This window comes from Coregonus clupeaformis, chromosome 24 (assembly GCF_020615455.1).
Source record: "Coregonus clupeaformis isolate EN_2021a chromosome 24, ASM2061545v1, whole genome shotgun sequence".
In the NCBI taxonomy this organism is placed as follows: domain Eukaryota; kingdom Metazoa; phylum Chordata; class Actinopteri; order Salmoniformes; family Salmonidae; genus Coregonus; species Coregonus clupeaformis.
This window is the reverse complement of record NC_059215.1, coordinates 44,766,733-44,787,504: the sequence shown is the minus strand read 5'-3', so window position 1 is coordinate 44,787,504 and position 20,772 is coordinate 44,766,733. Positions and strand designations below refer to the sequence as shown.

The following is a 20,772-nucleotide window of genomic DNA, read 5'->3' as shown; positions in this document are numbered from 1 at the left end:
TGTATTTTTTTGTAAGCTGAACATAAAAATGAAAAATATATTAAAACATTTTCCTTTAAGTATAATTTTTAAAAAGTTCTAATGTTACTGTTCCCACTACATCAAAAATACAGTATAATTCCATTCATTCATATGGAAGAATGCTTCTTCAGGGGAGTGCCAATATGGCTGACCGGTGGCTTCAAATCCTCTTATTGGCCAATACATAGTATCAGCAATCCAGAGTTTATATGCAATCATTGGGTGAAACCCAGATGGATAAACCAATTATTATCAAAATCAAAAACAAGCTGCTTTCAAATTTTATTTTTTCTAAATATTATGTCATCATTGAATGCATGTCAGTTTGAGCAGCAGCAATTGGAGAAACCTGTGATTAAAATATAATATATTTACCATACATAGACAACATACTGTACATAGGCAATAGATTCCATTCATCAAATGTTTATGATAACCTCTGGTAAATGTAATATACCAGAATTTGCATAGAGAATGTAAATGCAGTTCTCATTCTGTCAACTCTCACGACCCCTCTCTCTCTCTCTCTCTCTCTCTCTCTCTCTCTCTCTCTCTCTCTCTCTCTCTCTCTCTCTCTCTCTCTCTCTCTCTCTCTCTCTCTCTCTCTCTCTCTCTCTCTCTCTCTCTCTCTCTCTCTCTCTCTCTCTCTCTCTCTCTCTCTCTCTCTCTCTCTCTCTCTCTCTCTCTCTCTCTCTCTCTCTCTCTCTCTCTCTCTTCTTTTATTACTGCACTTACTTACTTTTTATTCTCTTCTGGCTTACTTTCCACCATTTCCTCCTTCTGCAGCCTCTGACTGTCTTTCTCCTCGTCTTTCTCTCTCTGCCTTCTTCCTCTTCTTCTTCTTCTTCTTCTTCTTTTTTTCCCCTTTGCCAGTCTTCTTTGCCTCGTCATCCTAAAATTGGTAGATGGAGGTTATTGTAGCGACTGACACCTAGATGTCTAGGTTGTAACAGGTGTACATACAGTCTATACACTACCGCTGCATAAACGTCCTATTTTTTTAAACCTATGTAACTATACTGAACAAGAATATAAACGCAACATGTAACAATTTCAAACATTTTACTGATTTACAGTTCATACAGTGTAAGGAAATCAGTCAATTGAAATAAATTCATTAGGCCCTAATCTATGGATTTCACATGACTGGGAATACAGATATGCATCTGTGGTCACAGATAACATGTTTTTTAATGGTAGGGGCGTGTATCAGAAAACCAGTTAGTATCTGGTGTGACCACCATTTGCCTCATGTACAGTGGGGAAAAAAAGTATTTAGTCAGCCACCAATTGTGAAAGTTCTCCCACTTAAAAAGATGAGAGAGGCCTGTAATTTTCATCATAGGTACACGTCAACTATGACAGACAAAATGAGAAAAAAAAATCCAGAAAATCACATTGTAGGATTTTTAATGAATTTATTTGCAAATTATGGTGGAAAATAAGTATTTGGTCAATAACAAAAGTTTCTCAATACTTTGTTATATACCCTTTGTTGGCAATGACACAGGTCAAACGTTTTCTGTAAGTCTTCACAAGGTTTTCACACACTGTTGCTGGTATTTTGGCCCATTCCTCCATGCAGATCTCTAGAGCAGTGATGTTTTGGGGCTGTCGCTGGGCAACACAGACTTTCAACTCCCTCCAAAGATTTTCTATGGGGTTGAGATCTGGAGACTGGCTAGGCCACTCCAGGACCTTGAAATGCTTCTTATGAAGCCACTCCTTCGTTGCCCGGGCGGTGTGTTTGGGATCATTGTCATGCTGAAAGACCCAGCTACGTTTCATCTTCAATGCCCTTGCTGATGGAAGGAGGTTTTCACTCAAAATCTCACGATACATGGCCCCATTCATTCTTTCCTTTACACGGATCAGTCGTCCTGGTCCCTTTGCAGAAAAACAGCCCCAAAGCATGATGTTTCCACCCCCATGCTTCACAGTAGGTATGGTGTTCTTTGGATGCAACTCAGCATTCTTTGTCCTCCAAACACGACGAGTTGAGTTTTTACCAAAAAGTTATATTTTGGATTCATCTGACCATATGACATTCTCCCAATCCTCTTCTGGATCATCCAAATGCACTCTAGCAAACTTCAGACGGGCCTGGACATGTACTGGCTTAAGCAGGGGGACACGTCTGGCACTGCAGGATTTGAGTCCCTGGCGGCGTAGTGTGTTACTGATGGTAGGCTTTGTTACTTTGGTCCCAGCTCTCTGCAGGTCATTCACTAGGTCCCCCCGTGTGGTTCTGGGATTTTTGCTCACCGTTCTTGTGATCATTTTGACCCCACGGGGTGAGATCTTGCGTGGAGCCCCAGATCGAGGGAGATTATCAGTGGTCTTGTATGTCTTCCATTTCCTAATAATTGCTCCCACAATTGATTTCTTCAAACCAAGCTGCTTACCTATTGCAGATTCAGTCTTCCCAGCCTGGTGCAGGTAAACAAATTTGGTTTCTGGTGTCCTTTGACAGCTCTTTGGTCTTGGCCATAGTGGAGTTTGGAGTGTGACTGTTTGAGGTTGTGGACAGGTGTCTTTTATACTGATAACAAGTTCAAACAGTTGCCATTAATACAGGTAACGAGTGGAGGACAGAGGAGCCTCTTAAAGAAGAAGTTACAGGTCTGTGAGAGCCAGAAATCTTGCTTGTTTGTAGGTGACCAAATACTTATTTTCCACCATAATTTGCAAATAAATTCATAAAAAATCCTACAATGTGATTTTCTGGAGAAAAAAAATCTCAATTTGTCTGTCATAGTTGACGTGTACCTATGATGAAAATTACAGGCCTCTCTCATCTTTTTAAGTGGGAGAACTTGCACAATTGGTGGCTGACTAAATACTTTTTTTCCCCACTGTAGCTTGACATATCTCCTTCGCAAAGAGTTGATCAGGCTGTTGATTGTGGCCTGTGGAATGTTGTCCCACTCCTTTTCAATGGCTGTGCGAAGTTGCTGGATATTGTTGGGAACTGGAACCCGGTGTCATATGCGTCGATCCAGAGCATCCCTAACATGCTCAATGGGTGACATGTCTGCTGAGTATGCAGGCCATGTAAGAACTGGGACATTTTCAGCTTCCAGGAATTGTGTACAGATCCTTGCGACATGGGGCCGTGCATTATCATGCTGAAACATGAGGTGATGGCAGCGGATGAAGGGCACAACGATGGGCCTCAGGATCCCGTCACGGTATCTCTGTATATTGAAATTGCCATCGATAAAATGCAATTGTGTTCGTTGTCCGTAGCTTATGCCTGCACATATCATAACTCCACCGCCACCATGGGGCACTATGTTCACAACGTTTACATCAGCTAACCGCTCGCCCACACAACGCCATACACGTGGTCTGTGGTTGTCAGGCCGATTGGAAGTACTGCCAAATTCTTTAAAACGACATTGGAGGTAGCTTATGGTAGAGAAATTAACATTCAATTCACACTCCCTCAAAATGTGAGACATCTGTTGCATTGTGTTGTGTGACAAAACTGCACATTTTAGAGTGGCCTTTTATTGTCCCCAACACAAGGTGCACCTGTTTAATGATCATGCTGTTTAATCAGCTTCTTGATATGCCACACCTGTCAGGTGGATCGATTATCTTGGCAAAGGAGAAATGCTCTCTAACAGGGATGTAAACAAATTTGTGCACAACATTTTAGAGAAATAAGCTTTTCGTGCGTATGGAAAATGTTGGGGATCTTTTATTTCAGTTCATGAAACATTGGAACCAACACCTTACATGTTGCGTTTATATTTTTGTTCAGTGTATGTTTGAGTTATAGTTTTACATGGGGAAACAATAGTGAAACATATTCCCTTTACATAACTCAACTCTCAAGTCATCGTCATGTGGTCCTCTGTAGCTCAATTGGTAGAGCATGGCACTTGTAACGCCAGGGTAGTGGGTTCGATCCCCGGGACCACCCATACGTAAAAATGTATGCGCACATGACTGTAAGTCGCTTGGGATAAAAGCGTCTGCTAAATGCCATATTATTATTATTGTTATTATGTCCCCATCATCACCCACCTGTTGGGAATCTCTTGCCCCTCCCTTGAGGAGCCTCCTGTCCGCTTCAGTCAGAGGGGCGATTGGGGCCAGCCGGGGGCTGCGGCGGAAGTGGAGATACTGCGCGGTCTGGGCAGACACTGACTTCTGGGCTGTTCTCCTTCCATGGAGGTCCTGGAGCATGTTGTTGATCATGATGTCCCACAGCATGCCTATCTTGCCCAGTATCTCCTCAGTGCGTCTCTGGTAGACTAACTCCAAGCACTGCAGCAGGCTGGTCAACATCTTCCGGTCCTGGGCTTCCCTATTCTTGTTCTGCTCATAGTCATTCTTCATATCACGCTCAATATCGGCAATCATCAAGGGCATCTGCATCTTCACCTCCTTGCGTATAGTCTCTATGCCATCCTCCTCCTCCTCCTCGCTCTCTTTGTCCTCCTCACGCTCCTCTTCACTCCCCTCCCTGTCTCCCTCCTCCACCTTCTCCTCTTTCTCCTTCTCTTCCTCTCCCTCTGTATCTCCCTCTTCATCCTCACTCTCCTCTTCCTGTTCACTTTCCTCCTTCTCCTCTTCCTCTGTCTCCCCCTCTTCCTCACCTTCTTCCCCCTGGTTCTCCTCCTCCCTCCCGACCATCCACTTCTCCATCCATCCTTTTATCTGCTCTTCTCTCTTTTTCTGTCTCTCTCTCTTCACCTGGGCCAGACTGTAATGGTCCCTCTCTCTGCGCTGGCGTCTACCCTCCAGGCCCTCTCTAACCCGCTCCAGCTCCAGCTCCAGCTCACGTTGCAGGACAACTATCCCCTGGTGGACTACCCTCAGGGTCTCTGCTCTGAACTGGGCCCAGTGTCTTGCCCTGATCTGGTGGTCCCTGCTCTGGTAGAAGCGCTTCTCCAGGGTGTCCAAGCAGCGAGGGAGGGGCATGTCACAGTCTTTGTCCTTATCTACCTGGATCTTTGAAGGTCAAACATAGTGACAAGTAGAGAAAGGCAATTTTGATCAAATGTTGTTGGAAAAATAGATGATGCACAAACACACACAGGCACAGGCACAAACATCATGGGTATTTTACCTGTTCTTGGCCCTGTGCTGATGCACATTCTACATCCTTAGTCTTTGGGGGAGCTGGACATTCCTTGTCAGGAGAGTCCTCCAAGTCCTCAATAATCTGTTTATCACATTTAGAGAGTCTGTAGGTCAGAGATCTGTTCTCCATATTCAGACAGGCAGTTACAGAAATGTGTGGCACTGTTCTCTTACCAGTGGTTCACAAACAGGGGGGGTGTTCACAGATGCATTCTCCAGGGCATCCACAAGGTGAGGGAGGAGGATGTCAGGGTTGTGTTCCTCTACCTGGGTCTGTGCAGACATTTTGGGTCAGACATACTGATGCAGCGCAGACTGCCGAGTTTTGGTCAAATACAATTGATGAGAAAACAGCCATATTACCAGTTGTTGGCCTTCGGTTGAAGCCTTATCGATATCTTCAAGGTCCTTTGGAGGAACTGGACTTTCCTTTACAGTAGACTCCTCCAAGTCCTCAACATCCTGAAGAATCTGTCAGAGTCAGCTGGTCAGAACTCATCTGCACACAGGCAGTCAGTCACACAAAGACATGGGTGGCAGTGATCTCTTACCAGTGGTTCACAGACAAATGGGGTGTTCACAGCCTCTGCATTTTCTTCCTGCACCTCTTCTTCACACACTTTCACGTGTGCTGCCTGTCCATCCTTATCCTTTGGACTGGATGGGAGGACGACCCTGTCCCCAGAGGACCTCAGCTTCTTGTCACTGCCCTCTAGACTCTTTAGGATGGGCGGCTGTGGAACACAAGTACTATTGTCAGTCAACCTGTTGCTACATGTAACACACTGTGAGATCTTACTAGGTCATTTGTCTAATGTTGCAATGCCGAGTTTAATAAATGGTTATTCATTTGATTATGAATCAGTATGTTCCTTCGACATGTTGAATCTATCTATTTGACTTTCCAGTAATTTGTAAGTAAGGCTGGAGGAACACCTCACAAAGTTGGGATTCTTGCGCACAGCATTGACCTGTCATAACAGGGATACAAAGTAGATAGAGAGCAGGTGCTTACACACAGGTGTGGTTCCTGAGTTAATTAAGCAATTAACATCCCATCATGCTTAGGGTCATGTATAAAAATGCTGGGTGGGCTACCATGGCTATGCCACAATAGGATGACAATGCCCCCATCCACAGGGCACGAGTGGTCACTAAATGGTTTGATGAGCATTAAAATGATGTAAACAATATGTCATGGCCATCTCAGTCACCAGATCTCAACCCAATTGAACAAATATGGGAGATTCTGGAGCGGCGCCTGAGACAGCGAATTTAATTTATTGTGGAAGAATGGTGTCGCATCCCTCCAATAGAGTTCCAGACAGTGTTGTAGTACACATATTGAGTGTCTCGGTCTTGTCTCGGTGTTGGATACATTTGTACTCAGTCTTGACTCGGTCTCGGACAGTGAGGACTCATCATTTCTTCCCGAGACCAGCAGAGTAAAAAAACTCAGAATTAACAGTCAGCGCATAAAACTGCTTCGCCAGGCCAAATATATACACTCCTTTCTTGAAACAGTCATATCTTAACAGCCTGTATATCTATTATAGACATGTTTGCGCAGTAGCAACCCTATAGGCCTTCAGTGTGTGGCAGGTTCGTGATTCTGAAAGGACAGCAACCATAATACCAGCGCACTCATGTAGGAGAGTGCACTTTTTGTAAAACACAAAGGGCCAGTGGTGTAGTGGAGGCTATACGCAGGTATAAACCGTAAACACACTTTTTTTCAGTGGGCATTGCGTATACTCACTTCTTAATCCCTACAGATGCGTACCCTCCAGGTTCCCTTGGAGAGTTCATCAATGAGCTTGACGCCTTGATAAGTTCCTTTCCTGAGGATGGCTCACCCCTCACAGTTTTGGGGGATTTCAACCTCCCTATGTCCACATTTGACTCATTTCTCTCTGCCTCCTTCTTTCCACTCCTCTCCTCTTTTGACCTCACCCTCTCACCGTCCCCCCCTACTCACAAGGCAGGCAATACGCTTGACCTCATCTTTACTAGATGCTGCTCTTCTACTAATCTCACTGCAACTCCCCTCCATGTCTCCGACCACTACTTTGTTTCCTTTTCTCTCTCGCTCTCCTCCAACACTACTCACTCTGCCCCTACACAGATGGTAATGTGCCGCCGCAACCTTCGCTCTCTCTCTCCCACTACTCTCTCCTCTTCCATCCTATCATCTCTTCCCTCTGCTCAATCCTTCTCCCTCCAATCTCCTGATTCTGCCTCCTCAACCCTCCTCTCCTCCCTTTCTGCATCCTTTGACTCTCTGTGTCCCCTATCCTCCCGGCCGGCTCGGTCCTCCCCTCCAGCTCCGTGGCTTGATGACTCATTGCGAGCTCACAGAACAGAGCTCCGGGCAGCGGAGCGGAAATGGAAGAAAACTAAACTCCCTGCCGACCTGGCATCTTTTCACTCCCTCCTCTCTACATTTTCTTCATCTGTTTCTGCTGCTAAGGCCACTTTCTACCACTCTAAATTCCAAGCATCTGCCTCTAACCCTAGGAAGCTCTTTGCCACATTTTCCTCCCTCCTGAATCCTCCCCCCTCCTCTCTCTCTGTGGATGACTTCGCCAACCACTTTGAAAAGAAGGTTGACGACATCCGATCCTCGTTTGTTAAGTCTAATGACACTGCTGGTCCTACTCACACTGCCCTACCCTATGCTTTGACTTCTTTCTCCCCTCTCTCCCAGATAAAATCCTGCGACTTGTGACTGCAGGCCGCCCAACAACCTGCCCGCTTGACCCCATCCCCTCCTCTCTTCTCCAGACCATCTCCGGTGACCTTCTCCCCTACCTCACCTCGCTGATCAACTCATCCTTGACCGCTGGCCATGTCCCTTCCGTCTTCAAGAGAGCGAGAGTTGCTCCCCCTTCTCAAAAAACCAACACTCGATCCCACTGATGTCAACAACTACAGACCAGTATCCCTTCTTTCTTTTCTTTCCAAAACTATTGAGCGTGCCGTCTTTAGCCAACTCTCTTGCTATCTCTCTCAGAATGACCTTCTTGATCCAAACCAGTCAGGTTTCAGGACTGGTCATTCAACTGAGACTGCTCTTCTCTGTGTCACGGAGGCTCTCCGCACTGCTAAAGCTAACTCTCTCTCCTCTGCTCTTGTCCTTCTAGACCTGTCTGCTGCCTTTGATACTGTGAACCATCAGATCCTCCTCTCCACCCTCTCCGAGCTGGGCATCTCCGGCGCGGCTCACTCCTGGATTGCGTCCTACCTGACCGGTCGCTCCTACCAAGTGGCGTGGCGAAGCTGTCTCCGCACCACGTGCTCTCACCACTGGTGTCCCCCAGGGCTCAGTTCTAGGCCCTCTCCTTTTCTCCCTATACACCAAGTCACTTGGCTCTGTCATATCCTCACATGGCCTCTCCTATCATTGCTACGCTGACGATACACAACTAATCTTCTCCTTTCCCCCTTCTGATAACCAGGTGGCGAATCGCATCTCTGCATGTCTGGCAGACATATCAGTATGGATGACGGATCACCACCTCAAGCTGAACCCTGGCAAGACGGAGCAGCTCTTCCTCCCGGGGAAGGACTGCCCGTTCCATGATCTCGCCATCACGGTTGACAACTCCGTTGTGTCCTCCTCCCAGAGTGCGAAGAGCCTTGGCGTGACCCTGGACAACACCCTGTCGTTCTCCGCTAACATCAAGGCGGTGACCCGCTCCTGCAGGTTCATGCTCTACAACATTCGGAGAGTACGACCCTGCCTTACACAGGAAGCGACACAGGTCCTAATCCAGGCACTTGTCATCTCCCGTCTGGATTACTGCAACTCGCTGTTGGCTGGCCTCCCTGCCTGTGCCATTAAACCCCTACAACTCATCCAGAACGCCGCAGCCCGTCTGGTGTTCAACCTTCCCAAGTTCTCTCATGTCACCCCCCTCCTCCGCACACTCCACTGGCTTCCAGTTGAAGCTCGCATCCGTTGCAAGACCATGGTGCTTGCCTATGGAGCAGTGAGGGGAACGGCACCTCTGTACCTTCGGGCTCTGATCAGTCCCTACACCCAAACGAGGGCATTGCGTTCATCCACCTCTGGCCTGCTGGCTCCCCTTCCTCTGCGGAAGCATAGTTCCCGCTCAGCCCAGTCAAAACTGTTCGCTGCTCTGGCACCCCAAAGCTCCCTCACGACGCCAGGACAGCGGAGTCACTCACCACCTTCCGGAGACATTTGAAACCCCACCTCTTTAAGGAATACCTGGGATAGGATAAAGTAATCCTTCTACCCCCCCAAAAAAAAATTTGTAAAGTGGTTATCCCACTGGCTATAGGGTGAATGCACCAATTTGTGAGTCGCTCTGGATAAGAGCGTCTGCTAAATGACGTAAATGTGCCCTTGAGCAAGGCACTTAACCCTAATTGCTCCTGTAAGTCGCTCTGGATAAGAGCGTCTGCTAAATGACTAAAATGTAAAAAATGTAAAATGTATCGAAGTAGTGTATACGATTGATCAATTAAGTAGTACAATAGAGAAAGCATGCACAAAGTAGCCTACACAATCGCAAAGCACATGAATTATATGCACATGCGTGCTACACATATAGCCTAGTTTCAGCTGAATATCATCTGCAGGCAGCAAGAGTGTTCAGCTCTCAACTGGTTTTGGCATGGAGCAGCTCACAGAAGAATGACATCGGTAGCCTGTAGGGTAGGAAAGACGTTTCAACTTATGATATCTACCAGTAAATGCTAAGTAAGGCAACAATGGGTATGCAAACTAGGTATTGAAAAAGTTTAGTCCGAAGAGTTGGTTAGTAGGCTATTTGTGATGCGCAGTTGTCATCATGCAGCTGTTTGCATCAGGGGAGTAGACATGGATGGGAAAATATAGGATTCTTCACACCTTCGCTGAGTATACCCACTTCTCCAGGCACCACTACACCACTGCATAGGGCCGATGGAAAGACAGCAGTCACACACAGCATGATGTTAAAGAATAAGCAGTCCATAAACTCGGACATAATAAGCCAGTAGGTCCCAATCAATTACTCAATATTCCGGACAAAAACAGATGAATGTAACTAAGGCTGGGAATGTCAATACAATCAAACTAGCAAGGGCAACGATTACAAGTCAGTCAAATATGGCTAATAGGCTAGCATATATATTTAAGCAAGCTAAAAACACGTAGCCTAACGTTAGCTAGCTAGCTGCTAGGAGGATGTCATATCATGCCATTGGAGGAGTGGGTGTGTGACTGACTTATCCCCCCTCATATCGATTTTCGGTGGCTATACACAGCTAGAGATGCTGGTGTCATTTGGTTAGCTAGCAAGAACTTGGATGACTGTTATCCAGTTAGCATATCTCTTGCGTTCGCAAATTCACTCTGGCTATCTACGCCGATTTCAGAGCACTCTTGTCTGAGTGTGTCAGAGCGCAGAACAACTGATTAATTTACAAACGCGCAACACCCGCTGAATATGACCAGTGTCAGTAAACATAGGCAAAAAAAGTAATAGTTAGTCAAGAACGCTGTAGATAACATGTAAACAACCTAACCAGCTCTGCTACAGCGAGTAAAATGGTCACAGTGAGCTAGCCAACTTTAGCCAGTTGAGACAAGCATGCATTGACAGGCAAGCTGCAGAAGGATGAGGAGGCTATAGTTCCCCATCATTTATGAGTGCAAATTTGACGGCCTACTAGCTGAAAAAGTTTGAGAGGGTTTATCTAATGTTCCTTCATTAGAATTTAGCTCATCTTGCTCTGGCTAGCATTAGTTGTTGTTGATGTGCATAACTGAGGGAGGGAGAGCCTACCTTTTCATGGTTGTTTGAGCAATAGGACTGTGAAGTTCCCAAATGTAAGAGGACAACTGTGGTGTTTACATATTTGCAGAAATCCATTCTGGCTTTTGGCGAATGCGTTCTAATGTTCTAAAGTCATGCTGTTGCAACTGCCTGTAAACACACAGTCCAGTTCCAAGTGAATGATGGCAGGCCCATGTGGCAAATGGCTCAGGTCCTGGACAAGACAGATGTCTTTATTCGGTTTTATTTACTGCAGTGTCTATTAATTGCCCAAACGCACAGCTGCTTTCCCACTTTCTATTACTATAGAATTTTCACAAATGCCTTAGTATACGTAATTCCCAAACATTGTAAGAATTTATGAAAAGGTGAAAATGACCATATCTAAGTGGTCGCTTGTCAGAAAACGTCTTTTAAAAGTGTCATATTCTTCCTGTGGGTGTATATGAACAGATTTTAATAAGATTGAATGTGGCTAAAATGCTTTCAGTTCCACTAAATGCAACAATGTTTCAAACACATAAGTTATTTTCAAAGAGATGGCTAAAAACAGCAAGCATGCTGCAATAAAAAACTCAGTTCCACTCACCAGATGATGATAATTTGCAACTTAACATCTTGTTGAAAGTTATTCTTGAACAGGGAGAAGCTAACAAAGTAGCAACAACAGCCTCTATGATAACACCTGCTGCAGTCGCTGCAAACTAGCCAACAACAAAAGCTAGCTAGCTAAAGCTTAGGAAAACTACTGCTCGCTATTGCACAGTGACCTGTTGGTCTTCAAGAAGGCAAAAGTTACAGGCCTCCCGAGTGGCGCAGCAGTCTAAGGCACTGCATCGCTGTGCTAGATGTGTCACTACAGACCCGGGATCGATCCCAAGCTATGTCGCAGCCGGCCGGCCAGGAGAACCATGAGGGAGGGTTTGGCCGGCCGGGATGTCCTTGTCGCATTGCGCTCTAGCAACTCCTTGTGGCGGGCCGGGCACATGCACGCTGACTTCGGTCGCCAGCTGTACAATTGGATATTTTAAAAAAGAATGCAGTTTCCATACTTTTTGTAAAAACGATCCCACCCATTGTCAAAATGAGATTGGTTGATTCCACTGTCACTCCAAAATGTGGCCCTAATATAGTTGAATGGCAGATGCCTTTATATAGCTTCTGATGGCCCTAGCCAATGGCTGACTTAGCTAGCTAGATTTATCTTCCCAGAGACCAGCAAAAACAAATCCTGATTGGATCTTTTTTTTCTCTTCAGTGTTAACACTTTCCTTTCCAACAAAAACTGAAGAGATTAAATCAGAACATCATTGAAAATAATAATATAATTATCATAATTATTATTTTATAAATCCTTAGCCCTTCTCTGAAGGTGTAGAAGGCCCATTGTTCCCCATTGTGTTTGGGTTAGTAATAATGTGTAGAGTGGCTCTATTTTCCCTCAGCATGCATTTTTTCACTATTCTGAATGTCTAAAGAATACATATGTTGTTCTGAAATACAGTGGCTTGCGAAAGTATTCACCCCCATTGGCATTTCTCCAATTTCGTTGCCTAACAACCTGGAATTAAAATTGATTTTTTGGGGGTTTGGATCATTTGATTTACACAACATGCCTACCACTTTGAAGATGCAAAATATTTTTATTGTGAAACGAACAAGAAATACAACAAAAAAACAGAAAACTTGAGCATGCATAACTATTCACCCCCCCCAAAGTCAATACTTTGTAGAGCCACCTTTTGCAGCAATTACAGCTGCAAGTCTCTTGGGGTATGTCTCCATAAACTTGGCACATCTAGCCACTGGGATTTTTGCCCATTCTTCAAGCCAAAACTGCTCCAGCTCCTTCAAGTTGGATGGGTTCCGCTGGTGTACAGCAATCTTTAAGTCATACCACAGATTATCAATTGGATTGAGGTCTGGGCTTTGACTAGGCCATTCCAAGATATTTAAATGTTTCCCCTTAAACCACTCAAGTGTTGCTTTAGCAGTATGCTTAGGGTCATTGTCCTGCTGGAAGGTGAACCTCCGTCCCAGTCTCAAATCTCTGGAAGACTGAAACAGGTTTCCCTCAAAACTTTCCCTGTATTTAGCGCCATCCTTCAATTCTGACCAGTTTCCCAGTCCCTGCCGATGAAAAACATCCCCACAGCATGATGCTGCCACCACCATGTGTCATGAGCCCTCTCACTCCACTGGGTTACCACCTTAAGTTGTTTCCACTCTGCTCACCACTCTCTCTCTACTCAGCCTAACTAGCTCCACCTGTCCCTGCTCTGCTCGGCTCTAATTACTCTGCCAGCTGCGCTGCATTACCCACTAACCTCTCCCAGTATTTATAGCCCTGTCTTTCAGCTCTCCTGTGTCAGATCGTCTGCAAAGCTCTGCAAAGCTCACACCCGGAACCTGTTTGCTCGCGCTTCTGGCTCACCCTGGTTTTGTGACCCCGGACCTGCCTGGTTTTTGGATACTCTTCTGCCTCAGGAGATCCAGACCTGCTTCTGCCATTACGACTCCTGACTACTCTTCAATCCCGGTAACTCTGACCAGCCTTCTGCCTTGCTACTACGTATTTTGGATTTCCCTTGAACTGTACTGCTGCCTGGTTTCATTCCGCCCCCGTTGTGTCTGTGTTTCCTCCCCCCAGGACTTCTGGACCACCAACCACCGGCGTCATCGGACGCATCGCTGCCACTGGGGGAGGCACAGACCCAGCACATCGGACGGGATAACCCCTGGAGCCTTCACTCACTCCCTACATCCCCTTTCCCCTTAAGTTTAAATAAACTTTCTGGTGTGACGCAATTGTGGTCCTCTTGTCGTCTGTCTGAACCGTGACAGTACGATCTGACCATTATGGACTCAGCGCACACTTCCCCGACATGGAAACCGAAGAACCTGAGCAACCCACCGCCATGCTACGCCTGGAACACACTGAGAGAGAGCTAGGCCGCATGAGCGGCGACATCACCTCTCTGCTTCAGGCCGGCTACCAACAGCATCAGCAGTTCCAGCAGCACCAGCAGCAGTCCCAGCAGCAGCAACAACAACTCGCCATGATCATTCAACTCCTCACCAACCTGACCCCAGCCAGTCTGCCCACCAGCCCTGCCCCGAGTTACCTGCCCCGGTCATTGCAGCCGCTGCTCGAACCCAAGATTGGAAACCCCGAGCGGTTCAACGGCGATTCTACCCAGGTCCGGCCATTCCTGACTAGCTGCCGACTTCAGTTCTCCTTGCAGCCAAGGACCTTCGCCACGGAGGGGGCTAAGGTTGGGTATGCCATCACTCACCTGACGGGCCGAGCTCGACTCTGGGGAACAGCAGAGTTCGAACGTCAAACCCCCCGCATGTGCAACCTTCGACCGGTTTGCCGAGGAGATGCTGAAGGTGTTTGACCTGGATTCACCAACCGCAGAGGCGTCTCGTGAACTGTTCAGTATTCGACAAGGCAGACGTACAGTCGCAGACCATTCCATCGACTTCCGAACCCTGGCTAGACGAAGTTCTTGGAACACACCATCGTTGGTGGGACGCGTTCTTCCATAGTTTGGCTGACTATATCAAGGACGAGTTGGTCTCCCATGAACTGCCTTCCACTCTTGATGAAGCCATCGCACTGACTGTCAGGATCGACAGAGGGATACAGACCCGTCGTCGTGAGAGGGGGCGCCAAGGTCCACCTACTACCGGCATTCGGAGAGATCCGACTGGGCTCCTGTCATCTACTGCCACTCACCCAGTTCAGCTTGATCAGTCTGAGCCTATGGAGATTGGGCGAGCCTCTCTCACTCCTGCAGAGCGCCAGCGACGCTTCACCTCAAACCTCTGCCTCTATTGTGGAGGTGATGGACATCGTGTGGTAACCTGCCCTTTAAAGGGCCGAAGCTCACCGGGCATAGGGGGAGTCCGGTTGAGTTCAATGACCATCCAGTCCTCCGACCGCAAACCCCTGCTGCAAGTTCACCTCCGCCTCCCTGACTCAACTCACACCCTGGCTGCTCTGGTGGATTCTGGCGCCGAAGCCAACATAATGGACATCAAGCTGGCACGCCAACTGGGACTGGAGAACCTCCGTTTGACACCTCCTATTCCTGCCCGGGCACTGGACGGACACTTACTCGGATCGGTCACTCATGTCACGGCCCCGGTCTCGATGGGTCTGTCCGGAAACCATCAAGAAACTATCCAGTTTCACCTGCTCCCCTCTCCAGGCCAACCCCTCATCCTGGGTTACCCATGGCTCCGCCCGGCACAACCCTCAGCTCGACTGGGTGACCGGGGTGATCAGGGAGTGGGGAGAGGACTGCCACCGAACCTGCCTGCTTGCCGCCGCACTACCCCCTCGGCCAGTACCTACTAACTCCGCTCCTGACCCCTCCAAGGACCCTGTGTCGATTCTGCCAAGTCCCTGCATCGTTGCAGCTCTGACCTGGGCTGTTGAGGAACAGGTGCTGGAGGCTCTCCGTAACCAGCCAGGTCCCAGCACTTGCCCAGCTGACCGCCTTTTTGTCCCCCGAAGACCTGAGGTCCCAGGTCGTTCAGTGGGGACATGACTCCCGCCTAGCTTGTCACCCTGGCTCCACCCGCACTTACAACCTGCTCGCCCAGAGGTTCTGGTGGCCCTCTCTGAGGAAGGATGTACGGGGAATTCGTCCAAGCCTGCCCCATCTGCAACCAACACAAGTCGTCCTGCCAGCCCCCAGCCGGATTGCTGCAGCCCCTGCCTGTGCCCAGGAGTCCGCTGGTCCCTGCTGCGCCTTGTCCTCCTCCTCCACGGCTCGTCGATGGTGGTCTGGTTTACACCGTCCGCCGCCTGCTTCGGTCCAGACGGAGGGGTAGGGGTCTCCAGTACCTCATTGACTGGGAGGGCTATGGACCTGAGGAAAGGACCTGGGTGCCAGCTAGTCGGATTGTGGATAGGACTCTCATCACCGCTTTCCACCAACGGCATCCTGATCAACCTGCAATCCGTAGGGGCCGCCCCAGAGGGGTCTCTAACCGTCCTGCCCGCTCGGCTTCCTGTCCTGTGCCTGATCCTGTCTCGGGACCTGTCCCATCTCCCGACCACGGCCCTCCGGCTTCCTCCGAGGATGAGGACGTTCGCTCGGACCGTTCGGGAGGAGTTCTAGCCCTCCTCCGGCTCCCCTCCTCCCGCCCGGCGTGGTGTTGCTCTTGGGACTTCTGGGGCCGTCCCCTTGGGGGGGTTCTGTCATGAGCCCTCTCACTCCACTGGGTTACCACCTTAAGTTGTTTCCACTCTGCTCACCACTCTCTCTCTACTCAGCCTAACTAGCTCCACCTGTCCCTGCTCTGCTCGGCTCTAATTACTCTGCCAGCTGCGCTGCATTACCCACTAACCTCTCCCAGTATTTATAGCCCTGTCTTTCAGCTCTCCTGTGTCAGATCGTCTGCAAAGCTCTGCAAAGCTCACACCCGGAACCTGTTTGCTCGCGCTTCTGGCTCACCCTGGTTTTGTGACCCCGGACCTGCCTGGTTTTTGGATACTCTTCTGCCTCAGGAGATCCAGACCTGCTTCTGCCATTACGACTCCTGACTACTCTTCAATCCCGGTAACTCTGACCAGCCTTCTGCCTTGCTACTACGTATTTTGGATTTCCCTTGAACTGTACTGCTGCCTGGTTTCATTCCGCCCCGTTGTGTCTGTGTTTCCTCCCCCCCCCCAGGACTTCTGGACCACCAACCACCGGCGTCATCGGACGCATCGCTGCCACTGGGGGGAGGCACAGACCCAGCACATCGGACGGGATAACCCCTGGAGCCTTCACTCACTCCCTACATCCCTTTCCCCTTAAGTTTAAATAAACTTTCTGGTGTGACGCAATTGTGGTCCTCTTGTCGTCTGTCTGAACCGTGACACCATGCTTCACTGTGGGGATGGTGTTCTCGGAGTGATGAGAGGTGTTGAGTTTGCGCCAGACATAGCGTTTTCCTTTATGTCCAAAAAGCTCAATTTTAGTCTCATCTGACCAGAGTACCTTCTTCCATATGTTTGGGGAGTCTTCCACATGCCTTTTGGCGAACACCAAACGTGTTTGCTTATTTTTTTCTTTAAGCAATGGCTTTTTTCTGGCCACTCTTCTGTAAAGCCCAGCTCTGTGGAGTGTACAGCTTAAAGTGGTCCTATGGACAGATACTCCAATCTCCGCTGTGGAGCTTTGCAGCTCCTTCAGGGTTATCTTTGGTCTCTTTGTTGCCTCTCTGATTAATGCCCTCCTTGCCTGGTCCTCGAGTTTTGGTGGGTGGCCCTCTCTTGGCAGGTTTGTTGTGGTGCCATATTCTTTCCATTTTTTAACAATGGATTTAATGGTGCTCCGTGGAATGTTCAAAGTTTCAGATCTTTTTTTATAACCCAAACCTGATCTGTACTTCTCCACAACTTTGTCCCTGACCTTAGATTGCACACAGGTGGACTTTATTTAACTAATTATGTGACTTCTGAAGGTAATTGGTTGCACCAGATTTTATTTAGGGGCCTCAAAGTAAAGGGGGTGAATACAAATGCACGCACCACTTTTATTAGAAACAAGTTATATTTTTCATTTCACTTCACCAATTTGGACTATTTTGTGTATTTCCATTACATGAAATCCAAATAAAAATCCATTTAAATTACAGGTTGTAATGCAAGAAAATAGGAAAAACTCCAAGGGGGATTAATACTTTTGCAAGGCACTGCATGAACACAGAAATACTGGACATTTTGAACACTTATTATGGTGGTGATTTGAGAAAATTACAATCATGGTCTTCAATTGGACTCGCATTTTTCTGGTCTCGGTTTTGACTTGGTCTCGGACTCTTTGTCCCCCTCCCGTTTTCGGTCTTGACTTGGTCTCGCCCCCCCTCTGGTCTCGGTGTAGACTCTGACTCGATTTGCTCTGGTCTTGGTCTTGAATCGGTCTCGTTTTCTGTGGTCTCGAACACAGCAGTGGTTCCAGATACTTGTAGAATTAATGCCAAGGTGCATTGAAGCTGTTCTGGCTCGTAGTGGCCCAAAGCCCTATTAAGACATGTTATGTTGGTATTTATTTTGGCAGTTATCTGTAGATACCTGCCGACATTTCACCATCTTAAGTGTGTTCGATTTGAGAAGTTCCAATTAGGTAACTACTGACACAACATACAATAATAAATACAATTTAGCTGTAATGCTTTTGAATGTATTGGACATGTTGTCAAACCATGAAGAAATAGGACATTGCAATAATCATAGGGATACCGGTAACCCAATACTTACATAAGACTGTGGCTTGTATGACCTTTTGCTCTTTCTCTCCTGATCCATTTTGAGCTCTAGGTTGGAAGAGCACAGGTTCTAAGCAGAAACTCCCCCACAAATCTTAGGGGAAATTATTATTAGGTAAAATCTGTATGTTTAAATTGTGGGAGTTTAAAATGAGGGAGTCTTGTATCCATTCATGGCATGGACACTTCCCTGCTAGAATGAGATGCAGATTTGAAAATTGTTGAGATGCTGTAACCTTGACTACCTAGCATTAGAATTTGTATTTTTAGAATTCAAATTAATGCTAATTCTATCGACTAATGACCCTCTAATTTTATTCATGGACTCAATAAACAATGTTCACAGTATGAAAAAAAAAATCTACTTCACAACAGGAACAAAAGATTATTCATGTTATTTACACTTGTTACATAAGAATTCTTAAAAGTAGTTTTGGTATTTGTATGTGATATACATATATAACTGCTAAAAAAAATATTGCTTAGACCAGTGGTATCTGTTTTTCAAGTCTACTGTGTAAGTCCTCTCTTGATTGATGTGCTAAAAAAAAGGTTAACCCTTATTTTACCAGGTAAGTTGACTGAGAACACATTCTCAGCAACAACCTGGGTAGCAGTTACAGGGGAGAGAAATTAGCCATTTGGAAGTTGGGGAGGATTAGGTGGCCATGACTGTATGAGGGCAAGATCGGGAATTTAGCCAGGACACCAGGGTTAACACCCCTACGATAAGTGCCATGAGATCTTTAGTGACCACAGAGTCAGGACACCCGTTTAACATCCCATCCGAAAAACAGCACCCTACAGAGGGCCAGTTTTTAGACCAGAGGAAAGAGTGCCTCCTACTGGCTCTCCAACACCACTTCTAGCAGCATCTGGTCTCCCATCCAGGACCAACCGTGCTTAGTTTCAGAGGCAAGCTAGCAATAGGATGCAGGGTGGTATGCAGCTGACCAGGTTACCTAAAGTTTTAAGGTACACAGCTGTGTATTACTACATTTTTATAGGTACCATTCATGAGCAACTTGTGGCAGCATTCAAACAAATCTTCATTAATAGCAAACAAACACATTATCCAGACACATACCTTACTTATTTGCTTCTTTCTCTCTGCCCCTTTAGTCGCCGTCTCCTCCCACCCCTCTCTCCCACCCACTTTTCAGAGAGAGAGAGTGAGAGAGCCTTGCTATTGAGAGAGGCCGCTGTAGGCAGACCTGGCTCTGAAGAGGAGACAGGCTATGTGCACACTGCCCACAAAATGAGGTGGAAACTGAGCTGCACTTCCTAACCTGCTAAACCATATTAGAGACACATATTTCCCTCAGATTACACAGACCCACAAAAAATGTGAAAACAAATCCAATTTTGATAAACTCCCAGATCTATTGGGTGAAATACCACAGTGTGCCATCACAGCAGCATGATTTGTGACCTGTTGCCACAAGAAAAGGGCTACCAGTGAAAAACAAACACCATTGTAAATACAACCCATATTTATGTTTATTTATTTTGCCCTTTGTACTTCAACTATTTGCACATTGTTATAACACTGTACTTAGCCATAATATGACATTTGAAATGTCTCTATTCCTTTGAAACTTTTGTGAGTGTAATGTTTACTGTTCATTTTTGATTGTTTATTTCACTTTTGTTTATTATCTATTTCACTTGCTTTGGCAATGTAAACATATGTTTCCCATGCCAATAAAGCCCTTTGAATTTAATTTAGTGAGAGAGAGAGAGAGAGAGAGAGAGAGCTCAAAGACAATGCTCCTGCATTTTTAACAAAATATATAGATTTAGAGTTAGATAAAGTAGGATTTTTTGGCAGGGACATATACAGGATACTACCCTCCAAAACATAACCTTCATTCCAAACCAAAACTCCAAACCTACAACCTGATTTTGGACGGAATTACCTGGAAAGCTTTCTACTACCAAGGATTACTATTCTCAAACTATACAGCAAATGCTCTGGCAAACAAACAGAAACCTGAAAACACCATCCAACCTGGAACTGAGTGAGTAATGTTTAGTATGAAGCAATTTTTCACTTTCAAAAACCAAGAAGAAAAATACATTACAATGATATATTTTATTTTATAAGGACTGAATGCTAAGGTTACCAAGCTTAAGCTTGCTTGACAAAGAGAGAACAATTTCAATTAGCACTGACGTGTGAAGTGAGAGGTGTCAAAGCCCCTGAGCCCAACAATGGCAGGAGAGTCGTACAGTCTACCCCAACCAAATGGAGAGGCCTTAGAAGCACCCCCCCACTGTTCAGAGGTCATTAAAATACAGTACCCTCTGAATGTAAAAAACGACAAGACACTAAAAGAGTACAAATTGAAACTTATTTTGGGGAAGCAGGAGACACTTTTTGCTGATTTGTATAAAATGGGAACATAAGCAACCTTATCTTCCACACAGACCATCCCCTGGCATGGCACAGTGCTATGCTAGCACACTACCCCTCTGTTAAGAGGGGGGTGTTAGCGACAGGTGGAAACTCAGGATACTGGACAACGAGGACTCTGAGTCATCTAATATTAATCTCTATAAATCTGGAACCGTTTTGGTTCAAGGCAACACC

At 46.6% G+C, this 20,772-nt stretch overlaps 1 protein-coding gene across 1 annotated transcript; it reads right to left on the bottom strand.

The window, feature by feature from the left end:
* Positions 1-290: 290 nt before the first annotated feature.
* On the bottom strand, positions 291-18,364 carry LOC121537298 (trichohyalin). Its single transcript, XM_041844964.2, has 9 exons — positions 18,172-18,364; positions 5,670-5,852; positions 5,482-5,589; positions 5,293-5,391; positions 5,105-5,200; positions 4,666-4,986; positions 4,057-4,506; positions 761-913; positions 291-370 (listed from the first exon to the last, which is right to left on the bottom strand). Exons 1-8 carry the CDS (start codon positions 18,217-18,219, stop codon positions 779-781), a joined length of 1,440 nt encoding a protein of 479 aa, XP_041700898.2. The 5' UTR covers positions 18,220-18,364; the 3' UTR covers positions 291-370; positions 761-778.
* Between the last annotated feature and the right edge of the window lie 2,408 nt (positions 18,365-20,772).